Here is a 19,918-nt window from a genome sequence, read left to right on the forward strand (position 1 = left end):
TCACTCCTTTTTGGGGGCAAGGATCTCCATTCGTTTCAAGGCATCTTTGAAGACTTCCTTTACTTTCTCATTCCGAAGGGTATGTATGAACGGATTCAGGAAAGGGATCACCACAGTGTGAAGCAGAGCCACACCTTTGTAGAAGCTAAAGGAATGGACTTTCTCCGGTAGCAGGTACATGAAAATGGAACATCCATAAAAGATCAGGGCCAAAGTAATGTGAGCACCACAGGTTGAAAACGATTTTTGCCGGCCAGCTGAAGATGGAATGCGTAGGATGGTGCCAATGATATATATGTAGGACACCGAGGTTAGGAAAAGTGAACACAGGACAACAAGCACCGTTGATGTGTAGCTCAACCATTCCAGTGTGGTTGTGTCCTTACAGGCCAGCCTGAGCACAGGAAGTATATCACAGTAGAAGTGGTTAACAACGTTGGGGCCACAAAACGGGATCAGATAGAAGGGGATTGCTGAGAAGAGGACCGAGAAGAAGGCACCTGTCCAAGAGCAAGCAGCAAGCTGGAAGGTGAAGCAACCACTCATGATGACAGAATATCTCAAGGGGTTGCAGATGGCCACGTAGCGATCAAAGGCCATGATAGCTACCAGAATGTAATCTGACGTTCCCAAGAAAAAATAGAAAAATATCTGGATCATGCAACCCTTAAAGGAAATAACTCTTCTCTCTATGATGATATTGAACATTATTATTATTATTTATTATTATTTAATCAAATTTTTATACCGCCCTATCTCCCGAGGGCGGTTTACAGCCCAATAAAATTGAACAAGAATAAATACAGGATAAAAACAATATTTAAAAAACTTATTAAATTAGGCCAAATTAAAATTATAATTAAAACAGTAAAAAACCCCATTTAAAACTAAAATCCTAGGCCAGTCCTGTGCAAATAAATAGATGTGTCTTCAGCTCGCGGCGAAAGGTTCAAAGGTCAGGAAGTTGGCGGAGTCCTGGGGGAAGTTCATTCCAGAGGGTGAGAGCCCCCACAGAGAAGGCCCTTCCCCTGGTTGTCGCCAGTCGACACTGCCTGACGGACGACACCCTAAGGAGTCCCTCTCTGTGAGAACGTACGGGTCGGTGGGAGGCGATCGGTGGCAGTAGGTGGTCCCGTAAACATCATTTGGGGAATAACAGTGGTGAAACAGAGTCCGGAGAAGGAAAGGTTGCCCAGAAGCCAGTACATGGGGGTGTGAAGTCGATAGTCTTTTCACACAAAGAAGATAATCAGAAGGTTCCCACTTAATATTAATATGTAGATTACTGCTAGGATCAGGAACATAGGAACCTTGCATTTCTGGATGCCAGGAAAACCTGTTAAAATGAATTCTTTCACCACGCTGTAATTTTCAGACCTCATACTTCCTTTTATTATTTGTAGTCTGCTGGAATTTAAAAAAAGTTAAATTAATTTGGTGTCGATTTGTTCAAAATCAAGATAACAAGATCATTATTTTTTTCAGATCAGGAAATTTGTCTTCCCTGGATTCAGTTATATCATGAGTCAAAACATTGAAAAATTACATTTCCTCATTCAATGACATATATGAGCAAAGGTTCTACACAACGACAAGCAGATGAGCTCATGTTCATGATGAATCTAAGCATGCATGATTTAATATTTTCAATAAAAGAATACCAATGTTGTAATAATTTTAGGAATCACTATACAACAGAATCAATACATAACAGAATAACAGAACAACAGAGTTGGCAATGACCTCGGAAGTCAACCAACCAACCAACCAACCAACCAACCAACCAACCAACCAACCAACCAATCAGTCAATCAGAATGGACCTGGAAAGGATAATAGAGGTCTTCTAATCCAATATCAGAAAATTTCCTGGCTTCTGATCCCTTAAAGAATGAGAAGATTTGAACCAAATAGAACTGTGATGTATTCTCATCCGTCCCTGAAGCTCTGTTAAGGCTTCTTAGCTTTTCTATACTAAATAGAAAAAGTCATTGAACATACAGTCCTGCTTGGTATTCAGCTTTGAATTCTTAAGGCATTGTTAATCTTTTAGAAGTTCTCCCTCACTATAAGCTAAACAGAGCTTTGGACATTTCTTTCATTAAATCATAGCACCACTCTCTCCCACAGCAATGTGAGCATGGATGTGAAAAATCCTTCAATATACATGAAGTATTTTGAGCCAGCTACACAGACTTCAGAGGATAATTAGAACTGCAGAAAAAACAATGGCTACCAACCTGCCTTCCATTGAGGACCTGTATACTGCACGAATCAAAAAGAGGGCCGTGAAAATATTTACAGACCCCTCACATCCTGGACATAAACTGTTTCAACTCCTACCCTCAAAACGATGATATAGATCACTGCACACCAGAACAACTAGACACAAGGACAGTTTTTCCCCGAACACCATCAGTATTTTGAGCCATCTATCTATCTATCTATCTATCTATCTATCTATCTATCTATCTATCTATCTATCTATCTATCTACATCTCTCTCTCTCTCTCTCTCTCTCTCTCTTTCCACCCACCCACCCATCCACCCACCCACCCATCCTTGTTTCCCCGAAAATAAGACAGGGTCTTATGTCAATTTTTGCTCCAAAAGGAGCATTAGGGCTTATTTTTCCAGTTAGGTTTTATTTTGGGGAAAATACAGTACTAAATACATCCGTCTGGCTGACAATCTTAATTGGGGCTTATTTTAGGAGTAGGGCTTATATTATGAGCATCCCCAAAAAATCATGCTAGGGCTTATTTTCCAGTTGGGTCTTATCTTTGGAGAAACATCGTCTCTCTCTCTCTCCCCCCCCACCTCTCTCTCCCCCCTCTCTCTCCCCCCTCCCCATCCTCTGTCTCATCTATCTATCTATCTATCTATCTATCTATCTATCTATCTATCTATCTATCTATCTATCTATCTATCTATCTATCTATCTATCTATCTTTTATTATCTATCATCTCTCTCTGCTTCATACACTCTCTCTTACTGGCTAGCTATTTAGCTATCTATCATCAGAGCTTCTACATGTAAATATTTTCTCCTTGGAGCACAGAAAATGTGCTCAAAAGATTTTGTTTCTTACAAACGTCAGCTTTACAGATATTGATAAAGTCTTTAAGCAGGATTACTGTCCAGATCAAATAGAAAATCTCTGTTCTTACCTTCTAAGTCACCATTGAACGTGTTCTGGAGACCATATTAACAAGGAAAAGCCTTACATATAACTAGTAAGTGTGAATAGCTGGAAGGTTTTTTTTCCCCCTAATGTGATTTCTTAAGAGGTCCCCAGGGGTACTGCAAGTGATGTAAATGTTTCCACACTGGTGTATAGTGAAAGAGTGAGATTAATTCATTTTGTTAAGAGTTAGGGTCAAGGCTGAATGGGAAATTAAGCCAGGATGACTAACAAGAATAGTACAAAGTCCTACCTGTCAATGACTACTTCAGCTTCAACCACGACAATACACGAGCACACAATAGATTCCAACTTAAGGTGAACCACTCCAATCTTGACTGAAGAAAATACAACTTCAGTAACAGAGTTGTTAATGCCTGGAATGCACTACCAGACTCCGTGGTCTCATCCCAAAATCCCCAAAGCTTTAACCAAAGACTATCTACTGTTGACCTCACCCCATTGCTAAGACGTCTGTAAGGGGCGTGCATAAGAGCACCAGCGTGCCTACCGTCCCTGTCCTAATGTTCCCTTTAGTTGTATTCATTTTATATATTCAATGCACACTTATACTTATATATATATATTATTTAATATGTATTTGAATGAATGAAAAAATAAATAAATAAATAAATAAATATGATGTGATTTATATATTTTCTCTGTTTTTTTAAACATTTTTCTCTCTCTATTTTACGCTTTGAATGATGTTTATCTAATAGCCCCTTTGAGAGAGAAGGGCAGTTTAACAATCTGATAAATGAATGAACAAATGAACAATCGATGGAATGAATGAATGAATGAATGAATGAATGAATGAATGAATGAGAACAGAATGATTAGTAAATGTTCAGGTGCGAATGGGAAAACCAAGAATTTCACAACATTTTACATCTCTTATTGTAAGTCGCTCAGAGCCCCTTGGTTGAGTTGAGGGGGAGGGCTATAGAAATTGAATAGATACATAAAAATATTCACAAATAAACCAGGGCTGAACTATGTTTTTGTCTGAAAAGAGGGTTCAAATTCACTCTTCTGATCTAGCAGTATACTACAGGTGGATTCGGGAGTAACGGGGTGAAACTGGAGTCAAGAAAAAGTCAATTGCATGCCATTCATTTGGAGAAACACAAACTGCACACTGTGCTTTGTGTGTGCAGGTGTTCATTGTGAAGACAGCAAAGAGCTACGTTCCATGTCAATATTACAGCAGAGTCAAACTTGAAATATTTGGTGAAACTGTTCCTATATGCATTGCTTCTTTTTTAAAAAAAAATCCATACAGGTAGCTCTAGACATACAATTATTCATTTAGTGACGTTCGTTCTGGGTATTTTTAAATTATTATTTAAAAAATAAGAAAAGGATCGATTAAGTCCAAAATTACATATCAGTTACAACTTTTGGGAACTTTGGTTTAGTGTAGCCCTCTTTATTCCGCAAAGCAGCAAATGGAAAGAACTGTTGCATTGTTTGAGTTTTTCACTTTGAGATTCCTTCGTTTTATGGACTATGGCAGCAGCCAAAAAAGCCAACACAATCCTAAATTGCATTAACAGAGGGATATAATCAAGATCAAGTGAGGTACTAAGACCATTCTATAAAGCCATAGTAAGACCACACCTAGAATCCTGCATCCAGTTTTGGTCACTGCACTATAAAAAAAAGATGTTGGGACTATAGAAAATGTGCAGAGGAGAGCAACCAGGATGATTAGGGGACTGGAGACTAAAACATACGATGAATGGTTACAGGAACTGGGCGTGGCTAGTCTAATGAAGAGAAGGACCAAGGGAGACATCAGAGCAGTGTTCCAATATTTGAGGAGTTGTCACAGAGAGGAAAGGGTCAAGTTATTCTCCAAAGCACCTGAAGACCGGACAAGGAATAATGGATGGAAACTGATCAATGAGAGATTCAACCTAGAAATAAGGAGAATTTTTCTGACAGTGAGAATAATCAACCAATGGAACAGAAGTTGCCTTCAGAATTAGTGGGAGCTTCATCACTGGAGGCTTTCAAGAAAAGACTAGACTGCCATTTGTCAGAAATAGTGTACTGTCTCCTGCTTGGGCAGGGGGTTGGACTAGATGATGTACAAGGTCCCTTCCAACTCTGTTAATCTAATCTAATCTAATCTAATCTAATCTAATCTAATCTAATCTAATCTAATCTAATCTAATCTAATCTAATCTAACCTAACCTAACCTAACCTAACCTAACCTAACCTAATCTAATCTAATCTAATCAATGGATAAAGGACAAGCATTAAAAATCATTTTACAGTTTGATCTGAGCTTTGCTAATTTTCTGGATATTTTTGTAGTCTTCTATATATGCTTGGAGTAAATGATTACCGCCCACTCTTTAATTTATTTAATTTATGAGTGCCACTCGAGAAGAAAGTTGGGATATAAATTCCAATAATGCAGAACAAACTACATTTTCCTTCATATAAAACAGTTTCTGTCTTACTAAGGATTATGATTGTACACAAAAGAATCGTAACAAATGCTGTCAACATGTTCAGGGCTTACAAACCTTGAGCACCTGTACCGGTAGTCCTCAAATTACAACCAATTGGTTAGTGACTGTTTGAAGTGATAACGGCACTGAAAAAGAGACTTACGACCATTTTTCACACTTATGACCATTGGAGCATCCCCATGGTAACGTGCTCATTATTCAGACATGTAAAAACTGACTCATATTTATGACGATTGCAGTGTCCCAGGGTCACGTGATCCCCTTTTGTGACCTTTTAACAAAGTCAATCGGAAAGCCAAATTTGCTTAACAAACATGTTTGTTTGTTCGTTGTTTCATTGATTCGTTGATTCGTTGATTCATTTATTGAATTTACATTGCCGCCTATTCGCCCATGGTGACTCAACGTGCCTTACAGAATATAAAACCTCATTTAAAACAATAAAACTAACAAAAAGAATCAAATAAATTAATATAGTATAATATAATACAATCACCCCCATCACCTGCCCCGGCGCCAGCAGTTCACACAAACCATTTAATGGGCTCCATCCCACTCTGGGTTCACCAGGCCTGTTGGTAGAACCAGGTCTTCAATGCCTTCCAGAAGAGTGTCAGAATGTGGGCCATTCTAATTTGTGGGGGAATGATGTTCCAGAGAGAGGGAGCCACCACGGAGAAGGCCCTTCTTCTGGGTCCCACCAGGTGTATCTCCCTCGGGGAAGGGACCCTCAGCATTCCCTGCCTCACCACTCTGATGGCTTGGGTAGATGTGACTGGCAAGAGACTGTCCCTCAGATAACCTGGTCCCAAACCATGAAGGGTTTTAAAGGGAACAACCAGCAATTTGAATTGCACCCAGAAGCAAATCGGTAACCAATGGAGCTCCCGCAGGAGAGGTGAGAAGTGCGCACACCGGAATCTGCACAAAGCCATGTGGGCCGCCGCATTAGTAACTTAACTGCAGTGATTCATTTAACAACCATGTCAAGAAAGAGAGTAAAGTGTGGCAAACCTCACATAACAGTTGTCTCAACAACAAAATTGTTGGACTCACATTGCAGTCATAAGTCAAGGACTACCTGTATTTTAAACCATAAAGGCAAATGATGTTTTCAAGTCTGAAATTATTGCCAATTGAGTTCCGGTTGCATCATTCAAAATGTCGCCGATGCCACCATTTTCTAAATTTCATCTCATTCCTACTACGTATGAGAGTCCTGGAATTTTTCAGTGTCTCTATTTAAGGTCCCTTTCCTTTTATGGATTACATTCTGGACGGCTTTTTTGACTTTGGCGTTCCGAATTGTGTATATGAAAGGGTTCAGCATTGGTGTAAGAGTGGTGTTTAAGACCGCCACAGTCCTTGTCAAGTGATATGAGGACTGGACGTTGGGTCTCACGTACATGAAGACAAGAGCTCCATACAATATGGATACCACCACCAGGTGTGATGTGCAGGTGGAGAAGGCCTTCTTCCGCCCTACGGCGGAGGGAATGTGCAGGATGGTGGCAATGATGAAAACATAGGACAGAATCATAAGAAGCAAGGTCATAATCACGATTACAAAGGCGGTCAACAGTCTGAGGGACTCAACGAAACGGGTGTCCGCACAGGCCAGGCTCAACAGGGGACCAATATCGCAAAAGAAACTGTCAATGACATTGGACCCGCAGAACGGCAATCTCCAAACCATAAAATAATGAAAAAAGATAATTACAAAGGCGCCATACCAGGTGGCCAAAGACATTTGAAGGCACACGTGCTTGGACATCATGACGGGATACTGAAGGGGCTTGCAGATGGCCAGATAGCGGTCAAAGGCCATAGCGGTGAGGATGAAAAGCTCCGTACTACCAAAACAGAAGTGAAGAAATCCTTGAGTAAGGCAACAGTGGAAGCAGATGGTCGTCTTGGTTTCTATAAATGTCTGTAGCAGTTTGGGTACCACAGTGGAGGTATAGCAGATCTCCAGGAAAGCAAGGTTGCTCAAGAAGATGTACATCGGGGTATGAAGTCTTGGCTCAATTGCGACGATGATGAGGATGAAGCCATTCCCAAGGATGGTTACAAGGTACATGAAAAGACCGACCACAAAGAAGACTCGGTGAAGATCATACAGAAAAGGAATTCCTAACAGAATGAATTCAGTTACTCTGGAGGTATTCCTAGGTTCCATCGTTTCAAAATTGTCAATGATTGCAAATAAGATGGATGAAATACTCCTCTTAAACAAATACTATTCTGATTTTCGCAATTCAGCAGTCCTATGCTTCTCTGAAACCTGGTTAAATGAATCAATTGAAAATAGCAGCCTGAACATTCCAGGGTTTCAGATTGAATGATCAGACAGGATTCCAGAAACATCTGGTAAAAAGAAAGGAGGAGGCTTATGTCTATATATTAATAGAAACTGGTATCAAGATTTTAAAATAATTTACAAATTCTGTGACAACAATTTAGAGACTTTAATTATCAACTGCAAACCTTACTATTCGCCTCGTGAATTTTCCTCATTTCTTCTAATTGCTGTTTATGTACCACCACAAGCCTGTGTATGCAAGGCATTACAAACTCTAGCTGACCAAATCATGGAGGCTGAAGCCAAACACCCTGATTCACTGGCCATTGTTTTGGGAGATCTAAACAAGGCAAACTTAAGGAAAGAGCTACCAAAATACTTTCAGCATGTCAATTGTCCCACCAGAGGCAAGAATACTATAGACCATTGCTACACAACACTAAAAGATGCTTATCGGTCTTTACCACGTGCATCTGTAGGACACTCTGATCATTGCATGATTCACCTTCTACCTGCTTACAGGCAAAGACTTAAAGCTACAAAACCAATAATTAAATCAGTGAAGACCTGGACGGAGGAATCAAAATTAAAGCTGCAGGCATGTTTTGACTGCGCTGATTGGAATATTTTTAAAGATACCTCTGCAGACCTGGATGAACTCACAGATACTGTAACATCATATGTCCGCTTCTGTGAAGACCTATGTGTACCTACAAGGAACTTGCGAATATACAGTAACAACAAACCTTGGTTTACACCTAAACTTAAGCAGCTACGACATTCCAAAGAGGAAGCCTACAGAAAAGGTGATAAAATGCTGTACAATGAGGCCAGAAATGCACTAACAAGGGAGATCAGAGCAGCAAAAAGAAGCTACTCTGAAAAGCTAAAGAATCAGTTTTCAGCAAATGAACCAGCAAACATGTGGAAAACTCTTAAAAATATCACCGGCTATGGCAAACCTCCTTCTCAGGCTGAAGGTAATCAACAACTGGCAGATGACCTGAATGAGTTTTACTGCAGATTTGAAAGGAAACTACAGCTACCTATCTCCACAACTCCCATCTCAGGCACACCAACAACAGCCAAGCCTCCTACAACTGACCCCATTTCATTGGGTTCACAACCTCTAGTGATCACAGAAAAGGAAGTGCAAGACCTATTTCACAGACAAAAGCCAGGAAAAGCTCCAGGCCCAGACAAGATAACTTCTTCTTGTTTAAAAGTCTGTGCTGACCAATTGGCCCCCATCTTCACCCATATTTTCAATAAATCACTAGAGATGTGTTATGTTCCTTCTTGCTTCAAACGCTCTACCATCATCCCAGTGCCCAAGAAGCCCACCATCAAGGAACTGAATGACTACAGACCAGTTGCTCTAACATCTGTAGTCATGAAAACCTTTGAAAGGCTAGTGCTTTCCTACTTGAAAACCATCACGGATCCGCTGTTAGACTCTTTGCAATTTGCATACCGAGCAAATAGATCAACAGATGATGCTGTTAATATGGCTCTGCACTACATCCTACAACATCTTGAGTCTCCAAAGACCAATGCAAGGGTCCTTTTTGTAGACTTTAGTTCAGCATTCAATACCATCATTCCAGACATTCTCCTAACTAAGCTAAACCAGCTACAGGTACCGGAACAGGCTTGTAAGTGGATCACAAGCTTCCTAACAAACAGGAAGCAGCAGGTGAAGCTAAGCAAGATCACATCAAATACCTGTACAATTAGCACAGGAGCCCCCCAGGCTGTGTGCTCTCCCCACTTCTCTTCTCTCTGTATACCAATGACTGCATCTCCAATGATTCATCTGTTAAGCTACTGAAGCTCGCAGATGACACAACAGTGATTGGTCTCATTCAAGACAATGACGAATCCGCATATAGTCGAGAGGTCAAACGACTAGCCTTGTGGTGCAACCAAAACAGTCTGGAACTGAACACACTCAAAACCGTAGAAATGGTGATAGACTTTAGGAGAAACCCTTCCATACTTCCACCTCTCACAATACTAGACAACACAGTATCAACAGTAGAAACCTTCAAATTTCTAGGTTCTATCATATCACAAGATCTCAAATGGACAGCTAACATCAAAAACATCATCAAAAAAGGACAACAAAGAATGTTCTTTCTGCGCCAACTCAGGAAGCTCAAACTGCCCAAGGAGCTGCTGATTCAGTTCTACAGAGGAATTATTGAGTCTGTCATTTGCACCTCTATAACTGTCTGGTTCGGTTCTGCAACCCAACAAGAAAAACACAGACTTCAGAGGATAATTAGAACTACAGAAAAAATAATTGCTACCAACTTGCCTTCCATTGAGGACCTGTATACTGCACGAATCAAGAAGAGGGCCGTGAAAATATTTGCAGATCCCTCGCATCCTGGACATAAACTGTTTCAACCCACTGCCCAAGCAGGAGACCTTACATCTGCCTCTACCTAGGATTGAACTCACAACCTCCTGATCGTGAGGCAAGAGCTCTACCTCTAGGCCACAGCAGCTGAGGTCACCGGGACCCTGGAAGTGGTCCTTTTACGCATTTCTGGATTCTTTCAAATCTGGATCCTTCCAAAATACGTTTTAATTCAGTTCCAAAATTCTTCAGCTCTGCAGTCCCTCCTTGCACCAGATCAGGGCAGCCCTGGTGAAGATTGAGTGGGTCAATGGTGGGGTTTTTAAATGGGGACCTGGAAGGGCTCCAAACCCCTAGGAGAAGAGTTGACGGGAAATAAATGCCGAGGCTCCAGTTGCGGTGTGTTGGATGACAACCTGGCTGTGGGGTTTTTGCCACATCTGCAGTTTCTCGCCAATGTCTCTTCCCTTCCCTCCTCCGCTGCCAACCTTCTCACTCAAGGCCTCCGATGAAAATGTGCAAGGAAAGGAAGCAGGCAAATTAACCTTGGGAGATGAACTGCTTTTCTTAGAAGGGAAGGTTGTAAAATTCAAGGCTGCTGGACCATCAATGGTCCAGACTAAATCTTGAATGGGTCCCTAGAAGCCTTCCCACCACCCCAATTCAAACAGATTAATACAACGGGGGTGGGGTGGAAAACCCTTATCATTGCATTCACAAGAATTGTATTTCATGGCGCTTAATTAAATTGAAATTAAACCTGAATCAGTTTGGGCTCTGGTCCAGCCGTGACTTTCTCTCAACACCTCCATGACAAGAATTTGAATCCTGGCATGATTTTCAAGGCCATATGAAACTAGGGTTGAGTAATGGCTATCATTCCAATAGCATCACCTACATTCCAGAATATGTATATATCATCACTCAGCTTACATCTGTCTGTCTGTCTGTCTGTCTGTCTGTCCGTCCATCCATCCATCCATCCATCCATCCATCCATCCATCCATCCATCCATCCATCCATCTATCTATCTATCTATCTATCTATCTATCTATCTATCTATCATTACTGCCTAACTTTACTGACAGTTAGAACAATTAATCAGTGGAGCAACTTGCCTCCAGAAGTTGTAAATGCTTCAACACTGGAAGTCTTTAAGAAGAGATTGGATAACCATTTGTCTTAGGTGGTGTAGGGTTTCCTGCTTAAGCTGGGGGTTGGACTAGAAAACCCCCAAGGTCCCATCCAACTCTGTTATTGTATTTTCCATTTTCTATATCTATCTATCTATCTATCTATCTATCTATCTATCTATCTATCTATCTATCTATCTATCTATATCTCTGTCTCACACACACTCTCTTGCTGACTAACTATTTAGCTATCTATCATCACAGCTTCCACCTGCAAAGATTTTCTCCTTTGAGCACAGAAAAAAAGTTGCTTTTTTACCCCTCACAAACATCAGTTTTACAGCTGCTGATACGGGCATAGTTTTTGAACCAGGATTATAGTCCACATCAAATATATAATCTCTGCTCTTACCTTCTTAGTCACCACTGAATGTATTCTGAAGACCATATTAACAAGGAAAAGCCTTTACATATAACTCTGTTTAGTAAGTGTGAATAGCTGAAAGGTGTTTTTTTTCCCCCCTTATGTGATTTCTTAACAGGTTCTCAGGGGTATTGCAATTGAGGTAAAAAATTTCCTTCAAGAAAATATAATTTTATGAGCCTTGGTGGCTCAAGGCTATAAGAAGCCTGTTATTAAAACCAGCTGCCTGCAATTACTGCAGGTTCTAGTCCCACCAGGCCCAAGGTTGACTCAGCCTTCCATCCTTTATAAGGTAGGTAAAATGAGGACCCAGATTGTTGGGGGGGCAATAAGTTGACTTTGTAAATATACAAATAGAATGAGACTATTGCCTTATACACTGTAAGCCGCCCTGAGTCTTCGGAGAAGGGCGGGATATAAATGTAAAAATAAAATAAAATAAAGAACTCCAAATACACGGGTGCATAATGGAGGAGTGAGATAAATCCATGTTTTTATAAAGAGTTGGGATCAAGAATGGATGGGCAAATAAATAAAAATGGTCTTTCGGGTACACTTCAAGGTGTTGGTGACTACCTTTAAAGCGCTCCATGGCTTAGGGCCAGGGTACTTACGGGACCGACTGCTGTTACCGAATACCTCCCACCGACCTGTACGGTCGCACAGAGAGGGACTCCTAAGGGTGCCGTCCGCCAAGCAATGTCGGCTGGCGGCCCCCAGGGGGAGGGCCTTCTCTGTGGGGGCTCCCACCCTTTGGAACGAACTTCCACCTGGACTTCAGCAACTGCTGGACCTTCGGACTTTCCGCTGAGAACTGAAGACCTATTTGTTTGTTCGCGCAGGACTGGCATAGGATTTTAATAGGTTTTTAATTAGTTTTAATGTTTTAACATTTTAAAATTTGGGATTATTTTAAATGTTTTAATTCATCCATCTGTAAAATAAGTTTTTTAAATTATGGTTTTATGTGTACCCTGTTGTTGTTTTTATCATGGCTGTAAACCGCCCTGAGTCCTTCGGGAGAAGGGCGGTATAAAAAGTGAGCAATAGGCACAAATAAATTATATTGAGACGATTTGATTTTTACTGAGGGACCAAATGATAACTGCAAGCAAGTATATGAAGGTTGACTCAGCCTTCCATCCTTTATAAGGTAGGTAAAATGAGGACCCAGATTGTTGGGGGCAATAAGTTGACTTTGTAAATATACAAATAGAATGAGACTATTGCCTTACACACTGTAAGCTGCCCTGAGTCTTTGGAGAAGGGCGGGATATAAATGTAAAAATAAAATAAAATAAAGAACTCCAAATACACGGGTGCATAATGGAGGAGTGAGATAAATCCATGTTTTTATAAAGAGTTGGGATCAAGAATGGATGGGCAAATAAATAAAAATGGTCTTTCGGGTACACTTCAAGGTGTTGGTGACTACCTTTAAAGCGCTCCATGGCTTAGGGCCAGGGTACTTACGGGACCGACTGCTGTTACCGAATACCTCCCACCGACCTGTACGGTCGCACAGAGAGGGACTCCTAAGGGTGCCGTCCGCCAAGCAATGTCGGCTGGCGGCCCCCAGGGGGAGGGCCTTCTCTGTGGGGGCTCCCACCCTTTGGAACGAACTTCCACCTGGACTTCAGCAACTGCTGGACCTTCGGACTTTCCGCTGAGAACTGAAGACCTATTTGTTTGTTCGCGCAGGACTGGCATAGGATTTTAATAGGTTTTTAATTAGTTTTAATGTTTTAACATTTTAAAATTTGGGATTATTTTAAATGTTTTAATTCATCCATCTGTAAAATAAGTTTTTTAAATTATGGTTTTATGTGTACCCTGTTGTTGTTTTTATCATGGCTGTAAACCGCCCTGAGTCCTTCGGGAGAAGGGCGGTATAAAAAGTGAGCAATAGGCACAAATAAATTATATTGAGACGATTTGATTTTTACTGAGGGACCAAATGATAACTGCAAGCAAGTATATGAAGGTTGACTCAGCCTTCCATCCTTTATAAGGTAGGTAAAATGAGGACCCAGATTGTTGGGGGCAATAAGTTGACTTTGTAAATATACAAATAGAATGAGACTATTGCCTTACACACTGTAAGCTGCCCTGAGTCTTTGGAGAAGGGCGGGATATAAATGTAAATAAATAAATAAATAATGAAGACAAGGTGAATGTGTTGAGACTAAGGAAAGAGTGAACGTGAAGTGGTTGGATGGGACCAGGGGTGAAATCCAGCAAGTGCAGTTGCCTTTTGCAAAAGCTCCTTTGGGAGTGGTGGGATTCAATTTTTTTTTTTTTACTACCGGCTTGGTGGGCCTGGCTTGATGTGGTGTCATGTGACTGAGTGGGCGTGGCCAACTCGACATCACTCACGGCAAGCTGGGTAGGCACCTTGCTGTGAATGACATCGAGTTGGCCACGCCCACTCAGTCACATGACTCTCTCCACCAAGCCACGCCCACAGAACCCAGTAGTAAAAAAAATTGAATTTACCAGACTCCTGTAAAAGATAAAAGTAAAGGTTCCCCTCGTACATACATTCTAGTTTGTTGTGCCTTGTCCTCCCTCCTCTCCTCAGCCAGGCCCCTCCCTCCTCCTGCCGGGCTTGCTATCAGATTCAGAGTCTGATAATGAAGAGGAACGGTCTGGCATGCCTCCAGCCCCCAGCCCTGGCACCATGCCCAGACAGAATGTCAGGAATGAACAAACAAACCTCACTCCCACAGCGTGTGAGCACAAAGCCAGCCACGTGCTAGAATTGCCGGCAGCAGATCCGGAGGAAGGGAATTCACAGTGGAAAGATCCCCGCTTCCGGAGATCTGAGAGGCGATGTCAGCAGAAGGAAGGGAGGGGCAGGCCTGGATATGTGCTGAGTCATGGAGCCACACCCCATGGCCTATATAAAGGATCTGCTTTTTGGCATTCCTTGAGTCAAGCAAAGTCTCATCTGGTTTGCTGAAGTTACACCTTGGATTCCTGCCTGCCCTGAGAAATCTGAAAGGAATTTGGCAAAGCTGCAGAGGCTTTGTGGCCACGCTTGATACAGACGTCCCAGACCTGGTCGTTGGAGGGGGAGGGGGACACGACATAGTCGTTCCTGACTCTAGGGGGCGGTGCTCATCTTCGTTTCAAAGCCGAAGAGCCAGCGCTGTCCGAAGACGTCTCCGTGGTCATGTGGCTGGCATGACTAAATGTTAAAAGTGCACAGAACGCTGTTACCTTCCCACCAAAGGTGGTCCCTATTTTTCTACTTGCATTTTTTTTACATGCTTTCGAACTGCTAAGTTGGCAGAAGTTGGGACAAGGAACGGGAGCTCACTAGGGATTCGAACTGCTAAACTGCCGACCTTTCGATCGACAAGCTCAGCGTCTTACCCACTAAGGCACTGTGTCCCTTTAGGACTCCTGTAAGTCCCATTTAATATCTGTTGTTTGATTAATACTTGACAAAATCTTCTTTCCTAATGTATATAAAAAGTCAGGCTTTTAGGATGACAGCTATTGTAGCCTTTCTACCTATTATTTTCTACCCAAGGTCTGAGGTGGCTAAACTCAGAAGCTATCAAAGGCCTCTTGCTGTGTGCCACCTGCTCTTCCTTTGCCGTGTGTCACCTCTTTTCCCCTCCTTCAGAGGCCCTGGCCCTTACTGAATCTCCCCACTTCCTCCCCCATCACTGCCTCTTTCCTTCTTCTTTTTTTATGAAAAAGTTTTATTTTTACATTCATATCCAATAACATATTTAATGTATAGTCATATATAATTTTTCGGGCTTACCTAGTCACCACCCCCTCCTTTTAACTCTCTTCCCTCTTCTACCTTCTTCTACTTTCCACACCTTCCTCCCCTTCTCTTATCTACATCCTCCCCCCCCCTACACCTTCCTTCTCCCTCTTCTACCCCTCTTTCTTTCTCTTCTCCTCTTTCCTACCTCCTACTCTCTTCTCCTTTCTCCCTCCCCACCATTCTGAAATGGTAGCTGGACAGACCCGACCTTACATTAATTATATTTATACATCTTCAATATTCCCTGTACATTAACCATCATTCCATTTTTTACCCTTGTCCCCCCCTTAATTCCCCTCCCCCTTACCCCTCACCCCCCACAGACTTTCCAGAACAAAATGCGGGGTATCAAAACTAACAATCATAATCCAAAATAAATCTTAGATTATAATCTCTAGTCACTCCACACATCATCACACTCTCAATTCCCCTCTCCTTTAAAAATATATCTAATGACTGTATGACTGTAACTTTGTTGCTGGCAATCCTTATGATTTATATTGATATATTGACCATCATTTGTGTTGTAAATGTTGATGAACGTATCTTTTCTTTTATGTACACTGAGAGCATATGCACCAAGATAAATTCCTTGTGTGTCCAATCACACTTGGCCAATAAAAAAATTCTATTCTATTCTAATACAAAACAATTCCTAAATTTACTTATATGCTATTTGATATTTTTTTATCTGATACTTATTTTGAATATAATCAGTCCACATTTTCCATTCTAAAATATATTTTTCTTGTGTATAGTCTTTCAGATAAGCAGAATTTTTTGCCATTTCTCCCGGATTTGATACTTTAAGTGTCCATTCTTCAATTGTAGGTAGTTCTTTCTTCCAATATTGAGCGATCAAAAGTCTTGCAGCTGACTGCAAGGGGGGGGGAAGGGGTTTTTTTGGGAGGGAGGGGGGAAAAAGGGGGAAAATGTTTTTGTTTTTTAAAACTCTTTCAATTAAAAAAAAAAGTCTTGCAGCTGTTATTAAGTTTAAAATCAGCTTAATTTTCTCAGTCTCTATAGCTGTACAATCCATAATTATTCCTAGTAAAAAAAACTGCGGAGTAAACTTAATCTTCTTTTTCAAAATATTCTGCATAATCCACCATACTTTAATCCAAAATGCTTTAACTTTTTTGCAAGTCCACCATATATGGTAATAAGTGGCATCTTCACAATCACATCTCCAACATTTAGCCTGTACATTAGGATACATACGTGACAACTTTTTGGGGTCCAAGTGCCATCTATAAAACATCTTATAAAAATTTTCTCTCATATTTTGCACTTGTGTAAATTTAACATTCCTCACCAAAATTCTTTCCCAAGTTTCCAACATTATTGGTTGTTGAAAATTTTGTGCCCACTTAATCATATAGTCCTTAACCAATTCAGTCTCTGAGTCTATTTCTACTAATACATTATACAACCTCTTAATATGCTGTTGGCCTTGTTTTAACAAATTATCCTCAGTTTGCTTAATTTTTTGATCTAATTTCCATCTAACTTGTAACTGTCCATATTGAAACCATGTGTAATTTTTCCCTTCTTCCCCCATCTTTTCTCTGGATTTTAATTGTAATTCCCCCTTTTCCATACAAAGAAGTTCTTTATAAGTAACTACCTCAATCTTTTGATATATATTTATATTACTGCCTCTTTCCTTCCATGGCTGATTGCCTTTAGGGTGGAATGATTTGCTCTCCTTGCCGTCCAAGGGACTCTCAAAACTCTTCTCCAACAAGATGCCTGTCTCAATGACCAATCTATATTTCTCAGCATGACTAGTTTTTTTAATGACAGATTTCCATTATTTGAATATTGTCCTTTGGAAAAACTCTACACTGTACATGAACGACTAATTGGAAAGAAGGAAACCATCACATCACTTCTACTATCCCTGAGGAATTATCAAGAAATCACATGGGAATTTTTTTTCCCAACTCTTCACTGTTATGGAATAAAATTATATGTAGAAACATTCCTCTCTAAACCTGTCTCCAGAACATGTTTGGTGCTTGCTATAAGGTAAGAAAGAAGATTGTATATTTGATGTGGATTGTAAGGTCTTTCATATTTTTGGTAACTTTGGAGGTTGGGTGAAATCATTTTGAGATTCTCATGGGCCCTTAGCAATATCTGTAAGATCTATGTGAAAAGATCATTTTTTCTTTGCTTGAAGTTTTAAATGTAGAAATCTAAATACTCAGAAAGTATCACTGTGATAGATAAACGATAGGGAGATAGAGACAGAGTATTATAGGATGTATATAATTCTCTAAAAATATGGATTCATATAGGTTTGAGGATTCCACTTTATGCTTGGCCTTGAACACCAAGAGATATAGAAGAATTTGCAAACCTATTAGTGTCCATCAACCTTGATTTTTCATCCCAAACTACAGGAGAAGGGAGAAGGGAGAAGGGGGAAGGGGGAAGGGAGGAGGGGGAAGGGGGAATGAAGAAGGGAGGAGGGGGAGGAGGAGGAGGAGGAGGAGGAGGAGGAGGAGGAGGAGGAGGAGGAGGAGGAAGAAGAAGAAGAAGAAGAAGAAGAAGAAGAAGAAGAAGAAGAAGAAGAAGAAGAAGAAGAAGAAGAAGAAGCTGCCTTCATCAAGTTGTTCCACTATAGGTTGATCTTTAATCTGAGGGAACTGTGATGCGCCTATATTCCTTTTCTTCATAAAGAAAAGCATTCATTTGTCCCGGGAAATATGCATATAAAAAGCCTGCTGTGTTGTTTTTTTAATTGAAAAAGTTTTACAAATTTTTTCCCTCATACATCCCCCCTCCCTCCAACCCTAACCCTTTCCCTCCCTCCTCCCTCCTTCCCCTCCCCCCTCCCCCCCACCCGACTTCCCAGAACAAACACAAGGTAAAGTTAAAAATAAAACAAACATATGCTAAAAAAATTTCCCTCCTAACTCAATTATACTCCTACAATTCTCATCAATTCCTAACCCCCATTTTTTCCATTCATTTAAATATCTTTCTTGTGTATTGTCTTTCAAAAAGGCTGAGATTTTTGCCATCTCAGCCAAATTGGCAACTTTCAATATCCATTCTTCTATTCTAGGTACTTCTTTCTTCTTCCAATACTGACCTATCAGTAATCTTGCCGCTGTTATTAGATTTAAAATCAGTTTAGTCTCAATTACTGTACAGTCCGTGATAATTCCCAGCAGAAAAAATTGCAGCAGGAACTTTATATTCTTTTTCAAACATTTTGTAGAATCTACCAAATTCTTATCCAGAAAGCCTTAATATTCTTACAAGTCCACCAATAGCCAACACTCCAGAAGATAGGCTCAAGTTACAGAAAGATCTTGACAGACTTGAACATTGGGCGCTATCTAACAAAATGAAATTCAACAGTGAAAAAAGTAAGGTTCTACATTTAGGCCAAAAAAACAAAATGCACCAGTACCGTATATGTGGTACCTTGCTCAATAGTAGTACCTGTGAGAGGGATCTTGGAGTCCTAGTGGACAACCATTTAGATATGAGCCAGCAGTGTGCAGCAGCTGCTAAAAAAGCCAACACAGTTCTGGGCTGCATAAACAGAGGGATAGAATCAAGATCACGTGAAGTGTTAGTACCACTTTATAATGCCTTGGTAAGGCCACACTTGGAATATTGCATCCAGTTTTGGTCGCCACGATGTAAAAAAGATGCTGAGACTCTAGAAAGAGTGCAGAGAAGAGCAACAAAGATGATTAGGGGACTGGAGGCTAAAACATCTGAAGAACGGTTGCAGGAACTGGGTATGTCTAGTTTAATAAAAAGAAGGACTAGGGGAGACATGATAGCTGTGTTCCAATATCTCAGGGGTTGCCACAAAGAAGAGGGAGTCGGGCTATTCTCCAAAGCACCTGAGGGTAGAACAAGAAGCAATGGGTGGAAACTGATCAAAGAAAGAAGCAACTTAGAACTAAGGAGAAATTTCCTGACAGTTAGAACAATTAATAAGTGGAACGACTTGCCTTCAGAAGTTGTGAATGCTCCAACACTGGAAATTTTTAAGAAAATGTTGGATAACCATCTGACTGAGATGGTGTAGGGTTTCCTGCCTGGGCAGGGGGTTGGACTAGAAGGCCTCCAAGGTCCCTTCCAACTCTGTTGTTATGTTATGTTAAATATGAAAATATGTACGTCATCACAATTACATCTAAAAGCCTGCTGTTTTGAGTTGGACAGAGCATGTAGAAAGTGACGTGAAAGCTTTTCAAGTAGACA

General features: G+C 40.8%; 1 protein-coding gene and 1 pseudogene across 1 annotated transcript; both read right to left on the reverse strand.

The window, feature by feature from the left end:
- Positions 1-1,382, reverse strand: LOC131197868 (olfactory receptor 6M1-like; annotated as a pseudogene).
- Positions 1,383-6,875: 5,493 nt separating this feature from the next.
- Positions 6,876-7,850, reverse strand: LOC131197869 (olfactory receptor 6X1-like). The gene has a single exon (XM_058182368.1). It carries the CDS (start codon positions 7,848-7,850, stop codon positions 6,876-6,878), a length of 975 nt encoding a protein of 324 aa, XP_058038351.1.
- Between the last annotated feature and the right edge of the window lie 12,068 nt (positions 7,851-19,918).

The sequence above is a fragment of the Ahaetulla prasina genome, chromosome 4 (assembly GCF_028640845.1).
Source record: "Ahaetulla prasina isolate Xishuangbanna chromosome 4, ASM2864084v1, whole genome shotgun sequence".
Taxonomy (NCBI): domain Eukaryota; kingdom Metazoa; phylum Chordata; class Lepidosauria; order Squamata; family Colubridae; genus Ahaetulla; species Ahaetulla prasina.